Here is a 23,382-nt window from a genome sequence, read left to right as displayed (position 1 = left end):
TAATATATATATATATATATATATATATATATATATATATATAGGATAATTTGTTTTGAAAAAAGATTAAACCAACAAAGTGGGAGATCGCTGACATTTGCTAAAGAAGATAGAAAGGAGTAGGAAAACTATTTTTATTTTAGTTAATCAAATATTTATTTTGCACATTTAATTTTAGAAAAAATAATGCTGAAATATTGAGGTTCAAATGTAACCCGCCGTATTCAATGAACTGACACGTCTCAGCAATGAAAATATCCAAAAATAACGCAAAACGGTAATAATAAATTAAGAAAATAGTTTTCAAAGAAATTATAAAATTTAGCTGTTTCCCATGTCTTTATGGCAGCCATAATCATTTTTTTTGTAGAATCATCAACAATTAGGTAGATAAAATAATTTGTGCTATCATACAACCCAAAAAAATGACTTCTAAAAAAAAAAATAAATAAAATAATAAAACAAATATTTTAATAAAAAATAATTTAGTTTCAACACGAACATAATAATGTAATAAAATATTTTATCTAATAATGTAAGATTTGATAATAGTACACAAAGTTTGTTATTCGTTTTTGTTTTGTGATATCACAAGAATTGTTAAAACTATAGTAATGTTTCTGAATAAAAAGTAAGTATTTATCATTGTGTGTGTAAATAAAAACAAACAAAGAAGTTGCGTATTCATCGGCCGATATGTACAATGAAAAGCCAGCATGTATGGTTTTGGTACCCAAGCATAAGTATAAATACAATAAATATCAAATCAAAAATATACTGTAAATACGCACACACGCACAAGCGTATAAACGCACACAAATGCGAAATGTATAGGAATCGGAGAGCTGCTAAATTCAAAAGAAAGTAACGGGTGAAAAGATAAAAATTAAATAATGGAAAATGGAATATATTTATTATATATATAATTAGTTTTTGTTATATAAGTAGAAATGCAATGAATAAAAAATAAATATATATTGTACACACGGACGGTCAACCGAACACACACAGCCACAAACTGTAATGGAAATGAATTGGTACGACTGTGTAAACAAACTAACAGGAGAGGGCAGAATGGAAACAGTAGTAATAAAAAAACGTAAATATACTGAATGCATGAATGTATTTATAGTTATCCAGAAAAGTGACAATAACAACGGCAGATATGGTTTTTGAATCAGAAGCATTGGTGAGGGAAAAACATGTTGTGTAGCGATGTCATGTATTAATGATGGGTAAACTCCATTCCAAAATAAGGGAATAGGCAGGTCGCAGCGAACCAGAGTGAGAAGACTTTGTGCGGGTAAAATTTAACATGGGGGGGGATTGTAAATTTGTAAGATTATGTTATGTCTGTGTAGCTGATAGCGAGTTAAGGGCGGTGTAATCACAGTAGCATTGGAAAATGTAGAATTGGTCCCGGTCTCAACTGGTAGCAGTGTTAGGACTAAATAATTAGGGAGAAAAATATGAACTCCTTCCTCTGTAGATGTGGCGATTGTGATGGTGTTGCTCATTGGATGTAATGTAGCATTTTATTATCACGAGTGAATGTTGTAGAAATGGTGGTCGTCAGCTACATGAGATAGTGGCTATCAGAGTAAATTTATTGAATTTGTTTGTGGCATCTGTTGTTACAAACCTACAATACTTTTTTCCTTTTTTTTTTTTTACAAGGGAACCATCACTTATCAAGGCCCAGAGGACACTCGAGGATAAGGGTTAAAGAGTGTAAAGTGGTCAAAAGGACAATATCATAGTAATCATTAGCAGTGTGAATTTGGTAAAATTGGATTATTTAAGGGGAACAGCTCATCAAGAACTTGTTCACATTGAACTTGAAGATGGCCATATTGGTCCAGAGGGGAATTCCTGAATTTCTGCGATCTAAATATTATATAGGAGATAAGTAGAGATGTATAGACAAATAAATAAAAAAAAATAACCCATCAGCCTTTATTTGAGCTCGTTTGAATTAGAATTTAATTCTATAGAAATTAGAAACAGGTGTCCAAGTATATGAAGATTTATACTTACCAATGTCTGCCATAAAAATGAGGAACTATAGTACTGTTGAAATAAGGTTTGCAGTTTATTTGCAATTTTTGTTGAATGAACCGCTGAAAAATAAGAAATCATCATCATCATCATCATCATCATCATCATCATCGTCATCACCACCACCATCATCATCACACCACCACCAGCACCACCACCATCACCCTCTTTAAATCCTCACCCTTCCTCACCATGGCAGAGAAAGTATCAATATGATAGTTGGTACAATCAGAGCCATCTGGCTAACAGAGCTTCTATGAAAATAAAGGATTATTTTGGGAGGTGCTTATATGAAAAAAAAAAAAAAAATGAAGAAAAAAATTTGTATGATGTACATAATGATGACAGAAAAAAAAATTTGTATGTCAAAAAGTGATGTAAATTGGTCAAATATGTCCAAGGATGGAGTACTGTTGCCACATCTGGGTAGGAGCTGCTAGAAAGGACTTATTCTGCCTTGATAGAGTTCAAAATAGATGCCCTTTTCTCTCCCCTACAACCTCTTTCTCACAGAAGAGATGTTGTGAGTTTATCTCTGCTTTATTGTTATTTTCATGGCAAGTGCTCATCCAAACTCCAATCTATAGTTCCCCCCTTGCCAAATTTTCACGAGAAACACTCGTCTAGCTGAAAACACTATCAATAATTTCCGCTGCTCTTTATCTGTGCCTAAACCTAAACGTAAATTCCATGAACAAAGTTTATTTCTTAGAACTGCATGCCTGTGGAACTGTCTTCCATTTACCTACTTTTCAGCTGACTACAATATGTTTGTCTTCAAGTCCAATGTAAACAAGTTTTTGATGAGCTGTTCCACTTAAGTTAATAAATTTACCGAATTTTCATTACTAATGATTATTATATTGTCCAATTGACTACTGTACACTCTTTAACCCTAATCCTCAAGTTGCCTCTGGGCCTTGATAAGTGGTGATGCCTATGTAAAAAAAAAAAAAGAAGTTTTTATTTTTAATTAATAAAACCAAAATTTATAGCTAAATGACAAGTGACAATATCACGTACCATTTGAAAACAGCCCAAAGGAAGAAGAGAGACTCCAAATAAGTCAAATTTTGACAGATATTAGAAAGCCATTCTTAGCATGAGGACAGGATGGCATTGGAAGAATTTTCTATATAAAATTACGAGTGCATGTACCCAACATTGTCGGGTATTAAACGTAACATTAAATTCCTTTGAAAAAATGAAGTAGAAAAGAAAAATGGAAAGAAACTGAGACATGCGCATGCGAGTATTATGTTTTTTCTAAACAGTTCATTTCTTGTAAGTAAAAAAAGAAATATATACTCGAGCTGAGATCGAAACCAAAACCTAAAGACAGTGAATCAAGTATGATAACCATTAAGCCAGCTTGACACGATCTTTAAAAAGTGTTTTCAAACCTACTTACTATTAACAACATGTGAACAATTCGCACATGCGAAGTTATGAAACAGTTAACAAACAGATAAAAATCTGACAACTCACACATATCATTTTTTCAATTTCGACCCCTTAGCAGCCCTTTTTTCCGGATGAAAACCAACTTAAAAGTTTTCCACATGTCTAAATACCCTGTATACCAAATTTCAAGTTTATAGACAAAAATTTTATTGAGTGTATAGGTGGAGAAGTACCCTCATACGTACACACACACACACACACACACACACACACACACACACACACACACACACACACACACACACACACACACACACACTGCTGCTACCAGATCAGGTTGTCTGAAGATATTGGCTTCCTGAGACGAAATGCACCCAACATTGATGCTTTTTGTTTTTCTACTTCCTTTTTGCAAAACTTAATTATGTTCTGCAAAACCAAAAACCGAAAATATCAACCTTTTCCTCCTTTTCCTTCTTCCCATTCCCCCTTTCTCTTTTTATCTCCCCCCCCCCCACCTCCTGACTGGTTTCCTAACTTAAAATATACCAAACTGTAACTCTTTTCCTGCTTCCATTGCAAAACTCATTCATGTTCTGCAGGGCAGGGAACAAAAATCCACGATAAAACAACCAAGCCAAGCACTACAAACTAGCGATTGAAGATACAAAGAGCTTGAAGAATAAAAACCTTCTACAAAATAACTGGAATTTTTCAAAATAACTGGATTCGGCATGAAATACCCTGAAAAGGGTTTATATGCCGTGAAACAAAACAACCACACACACACATACACACACACACACACACACACACACACACACACATTCTCACTTTTATAGATATAATATAGATAGAAAACTACTTGATCAATTTATGTGATTTTCGGTGTATGACATTTTTTCTCCATCACCGATACGTACATCATACAGATTTTTCTTTATCTTTGATTCTTTTGTGAAATGAATTGGATTTGGACTTGGCACACACAGGTTTTAAGTCCATGATTTTATCACTTAGCTCCGGTCACCATTAAATTCACGATCAGTTGGTATCAGGATCTATTGTCCTCCGGTTGTCTATAACTCTACATATAATAAACAAAGACTCGTTAGACACGGAAATCACTAATTAATTGAGTGAGAGAGGCAATGCCATTTCTGTGTGTGTTCTTGGCCAAACCTTACCTGACTTTGTATGCAACCGCTGAACCTTGCTGTAACATAGCATCTATAGCACGTATGTGAGAAAATCAGCACTAAGCTACAAAGTCTATTTTGTACTTTGTCAAGGCAGGATAAGCTGCTTCTACTAGCAGCTCCTGCCCAGATGTGGCAACAATACTCCATCCTTGGACAGACTTGGCTTTCATAGAGATAGAGAATTACATCAGCAGTGAGATATCTACTGGAGCGGTAGAAGGATCCCACCATTTTTCCAGGACCTTGGCAACAGATTTGATGTACATATTCCATTTCAGTCTTAAATTCTCTATAACAGTATGTCGGGTGAAATAGGTGAAAATATAATAATGTAATACCAGTGGAACCTGTGGAAATTCCACAGCGAACTCTTTTGTATGTAAGATATTGATGTTGGCATTCTGTGGATGTTCAGTGTAAATGAAGATACCCTGATATTATTGTAGCTCTTTTGTTAAAACTGCAAAAGTATTTATCAAAAATAGCAAGGATGCCCGGCATTGTACACTTAAATATGACATTTTAATTTATGCAGATTTCATATATATTATTATAGAGTCAATTTTCTATTGATTCTTACATATTATGAAGTTGTGGTTTAAAAAATAAAAACAATATATCCATATGACTTGAGTGCATCAGTTTGAATCGAAACCGAAACCAAAACTTATGAAGAAAACAAAAAAATTACACACACACACACACACACACACACACACACACACACACACACACACACACACACACACACACACACATATATATATAAAATAAAAATTACAATTAAATTTACCAAAATGATCCAAGATGGTAAAATTAAAATATATTATAAATATTAAAGAATTAATATTTATAAAGTTATCTCATATATCTTATATCATATATCTTATATCATATATCTTATATCATTATCTTAACTTGAGTTCCTTCAACTATAATTGAAACCAAAACCAACACTTATGAAGAATTCTTGGCAAAATTATTTATAAAAAAAAGTAGATGACTTGAGTGCCATCAGCTATAATTGAAACTGAAACCAAAACTTTTGAAGAATTCTTGATAAAATTATTTATTACAAGAAATGGAAGGTCATTAGAATTAAACAACAGTCACTCATAAGAAAAAAGATGTAAGCCTGACACAAAAAATAACACATGCGCTATCGTATTAATACATAGATGGATTATTTGGAATATTCAGATTATTGTTCTTTATTTGAGTTCTTGGCATAACGGATAAACTACTAAGCAAAACTTCAGTTGTAAGTGACACTCTTCTGTAGGTTGAAGGTTCAATCTTCAGTGTGAGCAATACTCAGAATACAATTGCAAATTACTTAAGACTTCTAACCGATTATGGCTGACAGAACAAGAGCATGCTATGGATTAAATAAAGAGTTCTGTTTGAAATTCGGGCAGATTCCTTAGTTTGAAAAGAGACACATCAAAAAAGTTGGTAGTTGCATCGACCCAAACATTGTGAAAATAAAACTCAAAATGAAAACAATATTTATTTATTTATTTGTGGATTGTTATCCTCATCTCCATAGTTATTGTTTCACCATTTTCGGCCAACTCATCCTCTGGCCTTCTTCAGGTGTTTGGTAAAACAACAACAACTATGAATATGAGGATAAAAGTCCTAAAAAAAATAATAAATGAATACACAAATTATTCATTTCAAAGGACTCCAATATATAATGAGAACAGTAGTTTGAGTAATCCAGACAACACAAATTATCAATCTTCATTTGAAGAATTCAGAAACAGTATAGAGAACTTGTTAAGAGAATGCAAAATAAAGTTAGGTAAAGAAAGAGAGTTCAAAGTGTCAACGGAATGTTCTAGGTGAAAGGAAGGTGTTTTGTCTCTAAAGAGAAATTGTGTAAGCATGTTCGTTTCAGCTGGCGCCGTGTGTGTTTGCATGTGTGTAAATGGGATCAGCATTAAAATATGTGAGTATCTTAATGTGTCCGTTGGTTATAGCCAGCTAACGTACTTCCTAACTTCCGGTGTGGCTGCCACTGAAAGTGGTGACAAGGCAAATCAGTTCCTTCACTTTTTTCTCTCACGCCTATATCTCCCCTGTGCATGTGTACTTTCTTTTTTTATTATATTTTTGTGATTATTCTTTTTTTTTATTCAATAATCATTGAAAAGTTTTTTTCGGTCTCATTTTAACTAATGAATTATTGAAATCAGTTTTATTTTTTTAAAGGATTATTGGAAAAACGTTTTAAAGCCTTTAAAAACTATTTTGGGAATATTATGTATTGAATACGTTTTTTTGTGATGTTTGAAATTTTGTTATTTTGATTTCAATAATTTTATTTCTATACTTTCAACAATATATATTATTATATAAATTCAAATAAAAATCTTTTATTTTTAAAATTAAAAACAAACAAAGCAAAAACGTACTTTTATAATTTCATAAACATATTTTTTTTATAAAATTTCAAATAGAAACTTTTATTTTTTAATGTTGTTATTAAAAGAGCAAGTAAAGACTGTGTTATATTTATTGTATATTTTTTTCGATAATATCTTTTTCTTATATTTTATTTCAATAAATCGCTTTACAATAGAAATACTGAAAAACAATAAAAGCGAAGGAACTTATTTGCTTTGTCATCACTTCCGGTAGCAGCCACGCCGGAAGTTAGGAAGTATGTTAGCTGACTATAACCTGTCTGTTTTGTCATTGAAACAGTGCAGGTATAAAATTTGTGTGTGCATGCATTCAGTGTGTGTGTGTGTGTGCATGCATTCAGCGTGTGTGTGTGCGCGCATGCATTCAGTGTGTGTGTGTGTGTGAGTGTGTGTGTGTGTGTGTGTGTGTGCTTCACTAGGCATTTCAGCATTTTCTTATTCAAAGGTTATCTGAAAATTATGTTTATTCAAAGTCGGATTTTGTTTCTGTACCTATTTACTATGCCTCCCCACGGGACAGAGTTAGACACCAGGGTCGTTTTTTAACGTGGAGAAAAGGTACAAAAATAAAAATTGTCTCAGTCGTGAAGGATTTCTCCTCCACCAAAAGAGAACAAGAAATAGAAGTGCAGCATCTGAAGAACAGATACTACACTTTGATCTTGACCAAAGTTTCTGTAGTTGTATTTGTTTTCATTGCAGAAGGTGAGGGGTGCCCAAGCACCTGCCCATTTTACTCCTGTTTTAAAAGTGCCCTTTTCAGAGGAATGTATAATAGGTGCATGCCCCACAGAAACACGTTTTTTTATTTTTTTAAATTGAGCACCTGCCCTGAAAAAGTTCTCTGCACGTCACTGATTGAAAATATTACTTGTTCGAATATCAGATCGAATATATCGTAGGAGAATCTGCACTTGGATGAAACGTGCGCATATGTGCAAAGACAAATATTTTTCAGACATGCATTAAGACATGCATTAAGACATGCAGAACGCCGGTAGGTTTCAGAGAAGGTTGAATAGTTCATGTCGTGGTATGGAGAAGAATGCATGAGTATTTTTTTAATATATATATATATATATATATATATATATATAGATTTTTTTTTTTTACGGACATTTCATCCGCTCGGGAAACATGTAACCAAAATGGACTGTGAAAATGCTTTTATACATTCTGAACACATTTTAAATATATTTCAATTATTTTACACTTTGAATAATTTCTGAAGAGGACGCTACACAGAACGTCTGAAACGTGTAAAAAACTATTTCAATGATTTCAAAACATTATTACAATGATCTAAATATGATACCTTTTTATATGAAAAATCAAAACACGGAATAATAAAATAATGTTAAAAAATATGTAGCAATTGTTGGCGACCTTTCCTTATATATATATATATATATATATATATATATATATATATATATATATATACTAACGAGTTACCTCTTATCAAGGCCAATAGACCACTCGAAGATAAGGGTTAATAAGCTTACCAGGAAGCGAGTGGAACAACGATATAAAGATTGGTAACAATAGTTGAGACTAGTTAGAAATTAGATTTTTTAAGAGCACAGCTCAATAAGAAATTGTCAACATTTAATTTGAAAATAATCATGTTGTAGTCAGCCGGGAAGCAGCTCTATGGTACTGTGTTCCACAGACAGATAGTTCTTAGAAAGAAACTTTGTTTGTGGAAGTTCAGCTTAGTATGAGGTACACAGAGGGAAAAAGGAAAATTATTGAAAAAAAAAAAAGTATTTTTTTTATTGCCTTTTCACCTCAAACAAGGCACATGGTCACTTTGATGTAGGGGAGGAGGCTACTATAATAATTGTGAGGATACTATGTCGGGAATTAAGCAGCAATATGTCTGTTTACATTAAACATGAACTTCTATATGTCACTACAGTCAAGGAAGCAGGAACCTGGGAGGGAATTCCAAAGTCTAGCAGTCTGAGGGAAGAAACTGTTAGAGTAGAAAGCTTTCTGGTATCTGAGGATCTCTACTGTGTAGGGGTGGGATTTTGCTGCTTGTCGGATTTGTTGAGCTAGAATGAGTTCTTATTGTAAATGTTTTACAGGATAGGGAGAATCATAGACTGGAGCTCAGTCGAGCACCTAATATGTAAATGACAATTATAGTCGAGAAAGACTAGCAATGTCTGTTCTGTGAAAAAGAAGCTGCAGAGAAGCTGTAAAAGCCCCTCCCCCCTGCTAGATTTCAAAGTCAGTGTAGTACTCTGTCAAGGCAATAAAGAGTATTCTGAACGGTACCTCGCCAGATGTGGCAAAAGTACTCCTTCTTAGGACTAATTTGACTCTTACGCAGATAGAGGATTGCATCAAGAGTGAGATACTTTCTGGAGAGGTAAAAAGGTCCAATAATTTTTCCAGCGACCTTAGCAACATTTAAGGTCTGGTCTAAAAGGTCAGTTCTAGAAACTTATAAAAGCAAGGGACTTCTTCAAGGAAAAACCCATTCACTTTAAATCGAGACAAATTGAAGATCCGAGTGTTGCTGGTGAAAGAAGAGAAGCTTGGTTTTAGATGAATTAAAAGTAACCCATTGCACTACGTGTCCAGACTAGAAGAATAACCAAATCGATTCATAGAGTTGTTGGAATGTTGATAGTGTCTTCTGCTCTCTTGACGACATATATAGAATGATAGTTGCTACCAGAATAGTACCAGAAACTCACAATGAAGTGAGCAAGCAATTGATAATATTGTTGTTTGTTAAAGACAGCTTACTTTGTAGACTTGTATATAATCAAGTTTATCGGCCGTTTTTACCGTTTTGGGGCCTTTTCCTGTAAACTTGTGTACAATAAAGTTTATTATCAGTTTTTTGCTTGTGTAGTATTTCATTCCAGTCTCCAGATAATGTTGGATCATCAGGAGAGAATACATACCATTTCGGGGTCTACTTCTAAACTGCTTTTCCGCATATGTACCCCCTCACTTATGTTAGGCTCATTATCTGAATTGCATTTAAATCAAATGATCTGTTCAATATAATCAAAAACTAGAATTTCATGTCTTGACGACATATATTATTAATGTCTTAAATTATTAGCTTGATATGTTGTGTATCAGATTTGAAAAAGACAAAAACATATTAATTTAGTATCAATAACTTTTTTTATGGCAGGCAAAAAATAAAGTTAAAGCTTCTTAACCACCGATTACCATGACAAATAATACCGTACTTGCGAGCCCATCCTTCAACCTCCTTAGCTTAACATTCATAGGAAACATGAATTTGTAATCACAACAGAGAGCACTCTATGTTGGGGATAGCAATGTTCGTGGATTTTGAGACATTGAAGAGTTGTCCCCCTTTGACCGTTATTTGTCAGTGATATGGACTGTGAGTAGTTGTACCTATTTACAATGCCTCCCCACGGGACAGAGTTAGACACCAGGGTCGTTTTTTAACGTGGAGAAAAGGTACAAAAATAAAAATTGTCTCAATCGTGAAGGATTTCTCCTCCACCGAAAGAGAACAAGAAATAGAAGTGCAGCATCTGAAGAACAGATACTACACTTTGATCTTGTCCCGAAGGTCAAGTAGTTGTATCTCTTTTTCTATGAACTGATGACTTGGACTTTAAATTAGGGACTCTGAGTTATCTCCCTTCGATTGTTTTTTGTATAAAACGACACGTAATGCAAAGTGTTCTTCCTTTTTGGTCTATACCGTCTTTGTGTACAGATATAAAAAATAAATAGACGCGTTTCTTTGCGTCTCCTGTGTGCTGATAAAATGTTACGTTGTTAATTCATTTGTGTCTATCGTCATCGATACCTTCCACAAATGAAGTTATTTAAAGAAGAAAAAGGTCCGTTCACTTTATTTACTTCATAATTAACTAAGGTTATTAATTAAAACTAACACCCTATACCTTTAGAGCCACCATTCGCTCATTCATGGAGTATTGTTGCCACATCCGGGATGGTGCATCTACCACTAGTCTCTAGCTCTTAGACAGGGTCCAAAAAAAGAGCCTGAAGTCTAATAGGTCCCACACTAATGGCCAACCTCCAATCTCTGTCTCATCGCCACAATGTGACATCTCTGGACCTGTTTTACAAGTAATTTCATGGAATGTGCTCCGATGAACGAATATCACTTGCATCCCTCGACATACATACTCCTGACCAATCCGACAAGCGGCAAAATTCCACCTCTTCACTGTTAAGATCTCTAAATGCTCGAAAACCTTCTCTTCTAAAAGTTTCTTTCCTTTGGACTTCTAGACTTTGGAATTTCCTCCGTTTCCAGCTCCCTTGACTGTACAGACATACAGAAGTTTAAATGTAATGTTAACAGAAATCTCACTACTCAACTCCCCACGATCCTTTGCTAGACATTAGACATGAAATAATGAGCCCCTAATGACCAAATGGTAATACGTCTTATTTGTGGTAAAAAAAAAAAATGTTTTAAAAGTGAAGAATGGGGGTTCAACAAGTGCAACAGACGTTTCACTGAAAGAATGTGTTTTTTAGTTTATAAGGAGAAATTGAGTGGGCAAATTCATTTCGGCTGGCGCCGTTTACGTTTGCATGTGTGTAAATGGGATAGGCATAAATGTGCGTGTGTGTGTGTGTGAAAGTGAAAGAGTGCATGTATGAAACTTGTGTGACTATACATTCTGTGAACAGCATGTGAGAGCTTCGCTGTATGCACAGTGGATCATGAACATCTCTCCTGAGAGCCTTTTTGGCCCTCAAAATGCCAAGCAGGATTATGTCCAGCGCTGTGATAGGAGCTGGATTTATAGGGTGCAAATTGAATAGAAAGATACTTATCCATTTTTGTTTGCATTTATTTTTCTTTAATTTTTACCAAATTACAAATTATTATTATTTAATCACTAGGAGTTTTCACACAAGTCAACATCAATATTTCTCTTTGAGAACAACCCGTGGTGTTCACTGGAGTGTGAATAACACTAAGTCTCCCCAGATTTCCAGCACTCTCCACCTCTTTTTATAACATCTGCAAATTAATTTGCATTATCACAACAGCTGCGTATGTATCTGTGACAAAACGAAAACATCATATTCCAAAAATCATGTAAATTGATCAAATATGTTGTCTCTGAAAAAAAAAGAAAGAAAGGAAAACGTTGTGTTTGGGTATTCATAGTATGTGCAAGACTTGGAAGTGAATATTCACACATTTTTGATTGGCTGAAAAAAAAAAAACCCTGCTGATTAAAGATTTTGTCCAATCAGGAGTCGACATGTAAAATAACATTCATTGCCGCTGCTGCTCTGCACACATTAGTACAAAAGCATTTTCTTTTATTGATATATGTATTATCATAATTTAATTTTTTTTACTGTGGTGTATTTTAGTTAGTTATCATAATATAACTTTAATTAACATTTAGTATAAGTATTTTCTTTAACTAGCGTTTCATTTTAATGTGTATTTTAGTTAACAAACATTTTAGTATTTGTAGTTTCGTTAAATATCGCGATATTATTATACTAACGTTTTATTGTAATGTTAACTAATGGCTTTATATTTGTTTTGTCAATTATCGCTTTATTATGTCATTGTGCTATCTAACGTTTTAGGTTAACATTTTTTTTTTACATAGTGGTCACCACTTATCAAGGCCCAGAGGCCACTCGAGGATAAGGGTTATTGAGTGTACAATAGTAATGGGTTAATATCATAGTAATCGTTCGTAGTGGAAATTTGGTAAATTGGATTACTTAAGGGGACGGTTCATCAAGAATTTGTTTACATTGGACTTGAAGACAACTAAATTGTAGTCAGATAGAAAGCAGGGAAACGGAAGCGAGTTCCACAGGTGTACAGTTCTAAAAAAGAAGATTTGTTCATGTTTAGGCACAGATAAAGAGTGGGGAAAATTATTGATAGTGGTTTTTGCTAGATGAGTGTTTTTGTGAAAGTTTAGCAACGGAGGGCCATGGTTTTATGTGCATTTTCGTTAACTTTGTTAGGTCAACTAACTTATTATTATATGTATTGTTGTTAACTAGTGTCTCGTTGTTATGTGTATTTTCGTTAACTAGCGTTTTATATTAACTAACTTTTTATGTGTATTTTCCTTAACCAGCGTTTTAGTGTATGTATTTAAGTTAGTTAACATTTTTAATTATTATTATATTATTATATGTATTTTCTTAACTTCGTTATGTCAACTAATATATTAGTATATGCATTTTCGTTAACTAACGTTTCATGTTAAGTAAGGTCACGGAGCAGCCAAAAAAAAAAGTCCAAATACAAGATCTACTTTACAATGTAAAAATATGTAAAGATGTTTTCATAGCGCCCTCTGGCTCTCTTCCCAACACTGACTAGCTGGTAGTCAGTAAATAAAAGTCTTCTCGTTAAAGGTTGTTTACAGACGAAATGTTCTGAGTAAAATAAAGTTATTCAAAGGCCAATCTTGTTATAGGAATAAAAGGAGCAGGTGCTTGCCATCCCTAGCGCCCACTCTGCATCTTCCCGGTGTGTGTGTGTGTTTGTTTTTTTGTTTTTTTTTTAATTTTCTTCCTTTGAAGATTGGAACGTTGGGTATGTGGCAGCCAAACCAGCTGCCAACATTGCCCTGCTTTTTATTGAAACCAACCGAGAGCTCTTTTTAGTATCCTCGCTGTTCCCTTAAGTGCAATTGTTTGGATCTCTTTTGCACTTGGTTCACCAGGAATATTAGTTAGGTAGGACTTCAGGTTCTTCTTCATAAATCCTGTGGCACCTATAATAACATGTATGATTGATATCTCCCTAAGATTCCAGTTTCTTTTCATATCATACATGAGACCTTGATATTTGGTTTGTTTCTCCCTTTCAGCTCTGTTCAGACCTCCATCATCAGAGACACTCACTTCAACAAAGGTAACGGTAACATCGTCTGGTAAAATTTTTATTTTTATACAAGTGTACTTTATAATTTCAAAAGTTGGTATCTAAAGTGATTTTTAAAAATGGTCCAGAATTCATCCTATATTAATTTTTTTTTTTTAATCCAGATGATGTACGTACCCGCCTCAAAAAACAAAACAAAAACAAAAACAAAAAAAATAAACAAACAAACAAAAAACAAGAAAATATATTCCAGAAATTACATAAATTAATCAAATAGTTTTATTTAAAAAAAAAAAGAAAATAATTTTAAAGCGATTAATGGGAATTCGTAGGCATTACGGTACAGACCTCCTTAATTTGAATTATGTTGAGTCATCTCCCTTTGTTTCTTAAGATTTTTTCCAAATGCCATCGTGACGCAGTTGCTTTTTGGTTGGCCAAGATCAAAGGGTAGTATCTGTTCTTCAGATGCTGCACTTTAATTTTTTGTTCTCTGCCACAACCGAGACAATTTAAAATTTTTGTTAAAATTATTGTTAAAAATACGCTAGGCGTATTTTCTACTGGATTTTTTTTTTCGTAATTTTTGGAATCAATACTAATTTCGATATGACACGTAAGTTTCACCTGAAAATGCATTGCTTTAAAAAAATAAATAAATAAATAAAAATAAAAAAAGGGAGAAACAAAATATATCTTACCGCCATGAACTGTACAAAAATTGCAAAGAAATAAAAAGAAAATAATTGTGACAACTTGTTGCTTCATCTTTAAATGTGTATGAAACTTTTCGAGAGAAAAAAATCCAAACAGAGAGGCTGGAGAATTATAGCCGAAATATTTTGGTTTCGTTTTGCGTATAGAATTTCTTTCTTTCTTTCTTTCTTTTTTTTTTACTTCCTTTCTTCTTTTCTTTTTACTTTCTTTCTTTTTTATTCTGCGCTGCTACTGATAAAAAAAATAAAATTCAACTGAATCAAAGCCTCGAAATAAATAAATGAGGTCAACCAAAAACACTTATTCGAATTTTTTTTTATTTTGTATTTTATTTTTTTTTTTGAGAGAAAGAGTAAAATTTGTTGATAGGAGGATGGCTGATTGGATGACACCGAAAAACATATTATGGAGTTGAGCTTTGGAGCAGAAAGGAAACGGAGAGGTCACAAACTGAGTTAAATGACGACAAGCAATTTTTACAAGAACAATCATGTCCGGATGCTGAAGACCCCGCCCCTCCCACAGACCCACCATTCTGTAACTAGTTTAAGCTGTCCGTATTTACTTGTCTCCCCCAAAAGGGTAGAGTTAGACACAAGGTCATTTTTTTTTCTATGTAGGGGTGGGACTCCAGCCCCCCAGAAAGGAAGCAATCTGGATTAGGACAAAATAAAAATAAAAAATAAAATTTTCTCTGTCCATAAGGATTTCTCCTTCGCTGACCAGATCAGAAAAGATGAAGTGCAATAGATCAGAACAGATACTACACTTTATTCATTGTGGTTACAAGTCATTCGATCATACACGTCGTCCGCCCATCCCAAATAACATCATTTAAAAAGCAATTATCTTATCGACTACAATGAATAAAGTTTCTTTCCAAGAATTCTGATCTGTGGAACACATTGCCATGGGACTGCTTCCCTGCATACTACAATATGGTCGTCTGCAAGTCTAATGTCAACAAATACTTGTTGAGCCATCCTTTTAAGTAATAAAATTTTGTTCATTCCATTTGTCATTTCCATTCCCCTCATAACTTATTATTAATCATTATCCTCAAATGGCTTTTGACCTTAATGAGTTAGTACTCATTAGTTTGTAAATCTATATATATATATATATATATTTAGGCAGCATTTTTTTCTTTTCATTAAAAAAAATAGACGTTTTTTGTCGATTTTTGATTCTTTCCAACTTCTGAATAACAGTCTCCACTTCTGGCAGGAACTGGCTAATGTAATCGCCATATTTGTCGTAAGTCCGAGTACTTTCCAATCCTTCTAGATTCATCATCAGGGATAGATTAATCTAACTTGCTTTGAACAATTCCTACCAGAACTGAAGACCGTTATTCAGAAGTTGGAAAGGATCAAAAATAGAATTGATAGACAAAAACGTCTATTTTATTTACTTATATATATATATATATATATATATATATATATATATATATATATATATATATATATATATATATATATATATATACATATATAATTTTTAAGAATGTAAGAAATAATAAAATTATTTCCACAGCCAAACAACATCGCAGCTCGCAAGAGCCGTGACAGTCAACAAACCGGAAGTCCAAGACTCGAGTTTCGCCCTCATTTGGGCTCTTCAGTTAAATGTATCCGAACTCGGGATTCAAAACCGAGCGTCTTGCATGCGGGGGCAAGCATTAGGTTATCTTGTTGGATGGCATCATCCTAGCAAGGATAAAATTCCTACTTGATCTGTGTTAGTTAATAGACTTTCTTGTGTGTGGCATGTTTGCTCAGGTGGCAGAGTACTCGCTTTGCATACAAGAGGCTCGGGTTTTGAATCCCGAGTTCGGATATGTCTAACTGATGAGCCCAAATGGTGGGCAAAACTTGAGTCTTGGACTTCTGGTTTGTTGGCTGTCATGGCTCTCACAAGCTGCGGCGTTGTTTCGCTGTGGAACTAATTATATATATATATATATATATATATATATATATATATATATATATATATATATGTCCAATGAGTGCACCACATAATATGACATGGTGCACATCGAGTCAATAGTTAACCTCTTGCCAAACTGCAGCATGTCTCTGATAACATTATCTAGTGAGGTATATGTATGCAGTGTGATGGTGTATGGAAGCAAGAGTTGTTAGTGGGTGGAGTAAGTTCAGGGAACTTCTTCCATTACTTCCGTTATCGCTGTCGATCAAGGGAAGATTTCATCAGATAAGTGTATGCAATGTGATGATGTATTAAAGTAAAACCTGGCCAGTGAGAGTTGAAGACATGTGTTGCATGGGGAAAAAAAAGATACGAGAATCATATAATGTGAGTGTTAAGCTTAGAAGAAGACGAAATTTAGATAATGTAAGGAGATCTGTGAGTAAGACCTTAGGCCACTCCCTGACAATCGCTGATCTCAAAGTTTGCACCCCTTACTCTGTCGTCTTTTGCATCAGCCATCATAGTAACAGCGCACATTGGTTTACACGTATACAAAAACAAAAGCAAAGGTAATCTCATACATGAAAAACAAAATCTCAAATATATTATGTATAAGTTAGTTGTGTTCTGTGTGTGATACTGTCATCGGGGCCCCACCGCTAGTGTGTATGTTTTAGTTACGTTCCAGTCTTTAAATTACTAAATCTCAGCTTATAACTAACTTGAGACCATTTCCCTGTTGAGGCCATCATTGTCGTTCACTTGTCAGCTCATTTCCTGGTCTGCTTGACTCAATCTGTTCGTCTACTCCCAATCTGTCTTAAGCCGAACTCTGATTGTTAAATATATTTAGTTTTGACCGGAAATCCTAAACATCTATTTATTGTTTCAGTCACACTCAATTGATCAGCAGAAACTATTAAACAATCTGTCAGGCGCCACCTGTCTTGGGAAGTTATTTTAGTCTCTCTATCACCTTTCCACTCATTTCACTTCCAACCTCTTTTCTTTTTTGTGGATCATTTCTTTTACATTCTCTGGGGTTCTGGCTTTTGAGCAGGGGAACATTTCATAATATCATAAGTGCAAAACAAGAAATTTCTTTTTATTTTTTTTTCTGGTGCTACCAGATCAAACTATTTGAAGATACTGGCTTCCTAATCTAAAATGCACCAAACATTAATGCTATTGTTTTTTCCTTTCTTTTAACAAAACTCAATCATGTTCTGCAAAGTAAAAAAAAAAAACAACAACAATTTTCTTCTACTAAAGTTATTTTCAAATATTGCCAAGCAGCATTCCTTTAAAGTCAACTGTAAGACACCAGTATGTATGCTTTTCAGTCCTACTCCCACCAGTGTGATGGGGAGGGGGCAAGTCACAAAGGAAAATAACTCAATGACTCACATACCAGCCTTATTCATCTCATGCTGCTATGCTTACACACTAAGAAAAGTTAGGCAAACAGAGACGAATTGCTACTCACATCTCTACACATACTAATGCCTACTGGAGAGAACTTGAATGCCTACTAGACACTATCCTCGAGTTTCTAAGGTTTCTCTGTACAGGGGTTTGTCAGAACAACCTGGCATGAGGATACTTTTCCATAGAAGTAAGCCCTGACCAAATATTCAAAATCACATAGTATTTGCTGCCCAAATAAGATCTCCTCACTATGGTAACTTACATTAGCTTTTACCAGACATGGTGCACCGTCTCCAAGTGATGTTAATTCAAGTAACAGCATGAAGATGGATACTCCACCAGACCAGATAAATTCTTGTCCTGGAATCCAGTAAGACCAAGAGACCAAAATAAAAGATATACTACAACGTATGAAAATGTTTAATTGGAGAGAGAAAAATTATGTTCCCAATTTCTTTACTAACTCAGTGTTTGAGAGATAAAGAATTTTAAAGGAACATTTGAATATCTATGTATCTCATATAGAGTCCAAGTGTTAGCCCCAAATTGTGGGCCCCTTAATTTCTGAGAACTTTGACTGAAGTAAAATAAAATAAAAATTAAGAACATGGTAAATCAGCACACATACACAATGCCAAATACTCACGTATGTATATTGCTTATACATGCATAATCACGTTATGGACATATTGGCATACACATTTCTTGTGACTGTTAACCCAACTTCCTTCACCAAGCATGTGTTTGTACTATGAATATTTACTAACGTGAAAAATAATTTTTATATTATCTCTTGCACAAAAATGTTTTGTTGTAAAATTTTGCTATCCTCCATTTTCACTTATAAAGCTGTTTTAGGTAGCACTCACTACCTGGCGACCCTTCTATTCGTTTTATGTTTTATTTTATTGTCATTTTTATATGGATACATACAGAGGCAGAAATGAAATGGTGGTAGAAACCCACCCAATAAATGTCACAGTGATGTTTTTGGCACAATACAAATTTTATTGATCCTCGGTTGCAAAAAGATTGCCCATCTTTGCCTCTGTAAACAGAGCTGTTAGCAACCTCTTGAGGTAATAATCTTTGATTCTTCAACAGGAACTGGAAGCAGGTTCATTCTGTCTTGGAAAATAAGAGTTTGCAGCCATACAAGGGGTAGATAAGATGTTTTCTGATGTAAAGGATCCAATATTTGCACTGACAGCATAGTGCAGAAGTCCATGAAAATGTTAGTGCGATAATTTTTTTTTTTTTTTAAATTTTTTTTTTTATTACATTTTCACCCCAAACAAGGCAAATTGCCACTTTGGTGTAGGGGGCTACTATCAGGGGCAACAACTACTGGGGTACTATGTAGGGATTTGGGCAGCAAGGTGTCGGTTCACGTTACACTTGAACTTCTGCACGTCAGTACTGTTGGGGAAGCAGGGACCTGGGATGGAATTCCAGAGTCTAGCGGTTCTGGGGAAGAAACTATTGGAGTAAAAAGATCTTTTACATCTAGGGATCTCTACAGTGTGGGGGTGGGATTTAGTAGCCTGTCGGGTTTGTCGAGGGTGCACACGTCGTGGGGGCACAAGTGATTGCAGTTCGTCAGAGCATTCACCACTAAAATACTTGTAGAAAAGGCAGAGGGATGCAACATTTCGTCGATGGGACAGAGGCTGAAACTTAGATGCCAGTTCAGGGCCTATCAGGTTTGCGACTCTCTTTTGAACCTTGTCAAGGAGCGAGAGACTAGTAGCAGATGCACCAGCCCAGATGTGGCAGCAATACTCCATACATGGGCGAATGGTGGCCTTATAGAGGTACAGGATACTTTCGGGTGTTAGAAGATTTCTAGCACGGTAGAGAGAGCCCACCTTTCTTGCAGCGGCCCTGGCAATGCCTTCAATGTAATTGTTCCAACTCATGTTTCCTGTGAACGTTAGGCCAAGGAGTTTGAAAGATGGACTCTCAGATAAAGAGTCGTTGGCCATTGCTATGGGTGGTAGAGAGGGTTTCTTGTAATTATTGAATGAAACTAGTTTAGTCTTGGCAGCATTGAACGCGACCAACCACTTTTGTCCCAATTCCACTACAGATTGGAGGTCTTCCTCTAGTGTTTCTGCCATTTCTTTAGAAATGTGTTCATTCGTCTTCCTGTCGTGCCTGCCATAGAGTGTAGTATACCAATGAAAGTTTCTTAACGGACTTAATGAAGATGTGCCTATATTTAGTCATGAAATAAATTGTTTCAAGTCTCTAGCGGACTCATGGTAATGAGCCTAATTAGAGATGTAAGTTGCAGACTCCATGCCTCCTGCAGGGGGTGAGTTTCAATGTTCTTCTAGGATTCGGCTGCTTGATGTGACTGGAACGGATTCTGCTCATCCGTCCAGTTCAGGATCTTTGCTGAAACTGAAAAAGCAAACGCACAAATACAAAAAGCCTGCGAAAGCGCAACGTTTCACAGAGAATAAAATCGGCCAATCTGATTGGTCCAAAATAATCTAATGGGAGGCATGATGTAATTGTCAAATTTCTGACATGTTCTTAGCTCTTTTTAGGTTTGTTTTGCAATCCACAGAGATACGAAAAAGTTGTCAAAGAACAAATATATAACATATGTTATCAAAGGCAAGATAACTTACTCATCTACCTAGCTGGAAAAGTTTTCAGTGGTTTTACTCATTTAAAGCGTTTAATCGGTTCGAAAATTATAGTGTTTATCGATAGGGGCGAACAAGAAAAATGGTGGCGAGCTGACACTGAAATTTGTGAAGTTTGGAAAATGAGTTAAAACTAAAAAAAACATACAAAATACTGTTAGAAACCCACCTAATATATGTCACGGTAACATATATCGGTGGGTTCCTAACAGTATTTTGTATAATTTTTGTTAGTTTTAACTCATTTTCCAAACTTCACAAATTTCAGTGTCAGCTCGCCACCATTTTTCTTGTTCGCCCCATCGATAAACACTATGATTTTCGAACCAATTAAACGTTTTAAAGTGAGTAAAACCACTAAAACTTTTTCCAGATAGGTAGAAGAGTAACTCATCTTGCCTTTGATAACATTTATTTGTTATATATTTGTTTTTTGACAACTTTTTCGTATCTCTGTGGATTGTAAAACAAACCCAGTTTTTCAAATCTGCTAATCGCGTCAAAATACACTACCTGTAGCCAGGAATGGCAACATCAACTAATAGTCCGATGTAACTAAAATTTTCGAAGATTAATTCTTTGTAAAAATGGTATGCATTAAAAACTTTTTTTTTTTTTTTTTTATTAGTGGCGCTATCTATATTTCAGGCCCAGAACTTATTGAATGATGTGTTTTTATAGATTGGAGGAGGATTGGAGGATGTATTAAAAAAAAATAATGTATTTTTAATGCATCCATTAAAATTATTCGTTGTTCCTTTTTTCACTTTGAACTGATAACTAAATTGACCTTTACTTCGCAAGTCGACCAAAGTCCGCGTGTGAATATTGTTCTCTTTGCAATCAGATAGCGTTAGACGTAATTAATAGCATCGCAAATAAGTTGCTTCAGATCAGAATGTTTTGTTTTTTTTAGTTCTTGTTTTTTTTTTTTTTTTAAATATTTTTTCATCATCTCTATTTTTGTTGCGAGTAAAAATATTGAGTCACATAAATTAAAAAAAAAAGTCTATGGAAACTAATGACACGTGCCTTTTATACAATAGGGGCGCATCAACAGAAGAAATACACCTTTAAATAATAATAAAACTTTGTTTTTCAACTAATGACTAATCACTTATCGATGCCATAAACCATTTGAGGATGAGGGAGGCCCATTTTCCCAAGCCTTGCCTTCTTGCGTTATAAAGGAGTTAGTTTATAGCTAACTGAGGCGCTCTCGCTAGAAAATACTGACGAGGCTGCTCAGGCAATTTTTAAGGGACACAGGTACACTACCACTTGCACCACACCTTCTCGTGAGTGGAGGGAATCAAATACTAAGGGCCGATGAGTTAAATAAATAAAAACAATAATATGAAAGAACGGAAAACGACTGATGGAGCTAACACAAGTTTGATTAGTTTTGAAGGCAAGTTATGACGCGGATTTGAAGACGACCATGTTGTAGTTTTCAGGGAAGTAGTCCCGTCATAATACAAGGGTCGTTCCAAAAGTAAAGCCTCCTATATTTTAATTAAAACATTGAAGAGCTATGAAGTCAGGATTCATACCATTAAAACGAGTGACCTGTTGTGCTCCAGAATTTATTTTTCTACATAGTCATCGTTATTCTCAATCCACTTTTGCCAGTGAGGAACAATGGCTGTGCATGGGCGTCCGGAGTGTGCTTTGTCAGACAAGGGTCATTCCAAAAGTAAAGCCTCCTATTTTATTAACTCAAAAAGTTGAAGAGCTATGAAGACAGGAGTGGTACTATTAAAACGAGCAAACTTTTGTGCTCCAGAATTTATATTTCTACATGGTCACCACCATTCTCAATGCACTTTTGCCTGGAATTCAATGACACATCTCTGCTTCTGACGCACATCAATGACAGGGGTTGCTTTCTTAGAGTCTCACACCGTCAATATCTGCAACAGCAAGCTGAAACTTTCAGGTCATGAATGCATAAGTTCAGTCATCATAACAATGCAATTTGCAATTCCCTCTGATCTCTTTGTGCAGAATGAAAAAATAGGAGGCATTAATTTTGGAACACAATCTCGTATGATTCACAGATGGGAAGAAAAGACATTTATATCATTCTAGTTCAGACGTCAATGTTTTCCTTCAAACTCTGATGACCCTTTTCTTATTCAACTCAGATATGAGGTGGCTTCAATAAGTTTCCAGTCATTTTTATACAGGCATTTAAAATCATTATAGAGACTTGAAAATTCAGTATGTTATTGCTATACATCTTATGAGATGACTGACCAATTTTTATGATTTCAGGTTTAAATGAATAGATACAGCAGTAATTGGAGCACACCCTACTAAAGCCTGATTGTCACAGCTGGTGAATATCAAAAATGTAATCTGGACATAAAGACACTTTAGAAGAACGCTGTGCAATAAAATTCTGTTTAAAACTTGGAAAAAATACCACAGAAATGTATGGACTGCTTCAGACTGTTTTTGGACCATCTTGCATGAATCGAGCATCAGTTTTTGAGTGGCATAAGAGATTTAAGGAAGACAGGGAGACTGTGAGGGATGATGGCGTGTGGGAGAACACCAAAGTTGATTGGCCTAATAAAGAATTTCATGAATAAGGACCATCGTGTGTCCATAGAGACAATAAGTGCACAGTTTGATGTCAGTGTGGGAACTGTACACACAATTATTCGTGA

At 34.8% G+C, this 23,382-nt stretch overlaps 1 protein-coding gene across 2 annotated transcripts in view; it reads right to left on the bottom strand.

The window, feature by feature from the left end:
* The window catches only part of LOC145242134 (uncharacterized), a 68,055-nt gene extending 53,072 nt beyond the window's left edge, over positions 1–14,983 (bottom strand). Inside the window, exons 1-2 of one of the 2 annotated variants that reach the window (XM_080105065.1) lie at positions 14,666–14,983; positions 2,038–2,120 (exon numbers count right to left, since the gene is read on the bottom strand). In XM_080105065.1, the coding sequence (XP_079961191.1) occupies positions 2,038–2,120; positions 14,666–14,732 (150 nt within the window). In that variant the 5' untranslated portion in view covers positions 14,733–14,983. The remainder of the gene's footprint in view (positions 1–2,037; positions 2,121–14,665) is intronic. The other variant, XM_080105066.1, reaches the window with a different exon arrangement.
* Positions 14,984–23,382: the final 8,399 nt, after the last annotated feature.

This window comes from Euprymna scolopes, chromosome 21, assembly GCF_053919585.1.
Source record: "Euprymna scolopes isolate OS-2025 chromosome 21, ASM5391958v1, whole genome shotgun sequence".
Lineage (NCBI taxonomy): Eukaryota > Metazoa > Mollusca > Cephalopoda > Sepiida > Sepiolidae > Euprymna > Euprymna scolopes.
The sequence above is the reverse complement of the archived record's forward strand: the minus strand, read 5'-3'. Positions and strand labels throughout refer to the sequence as shown.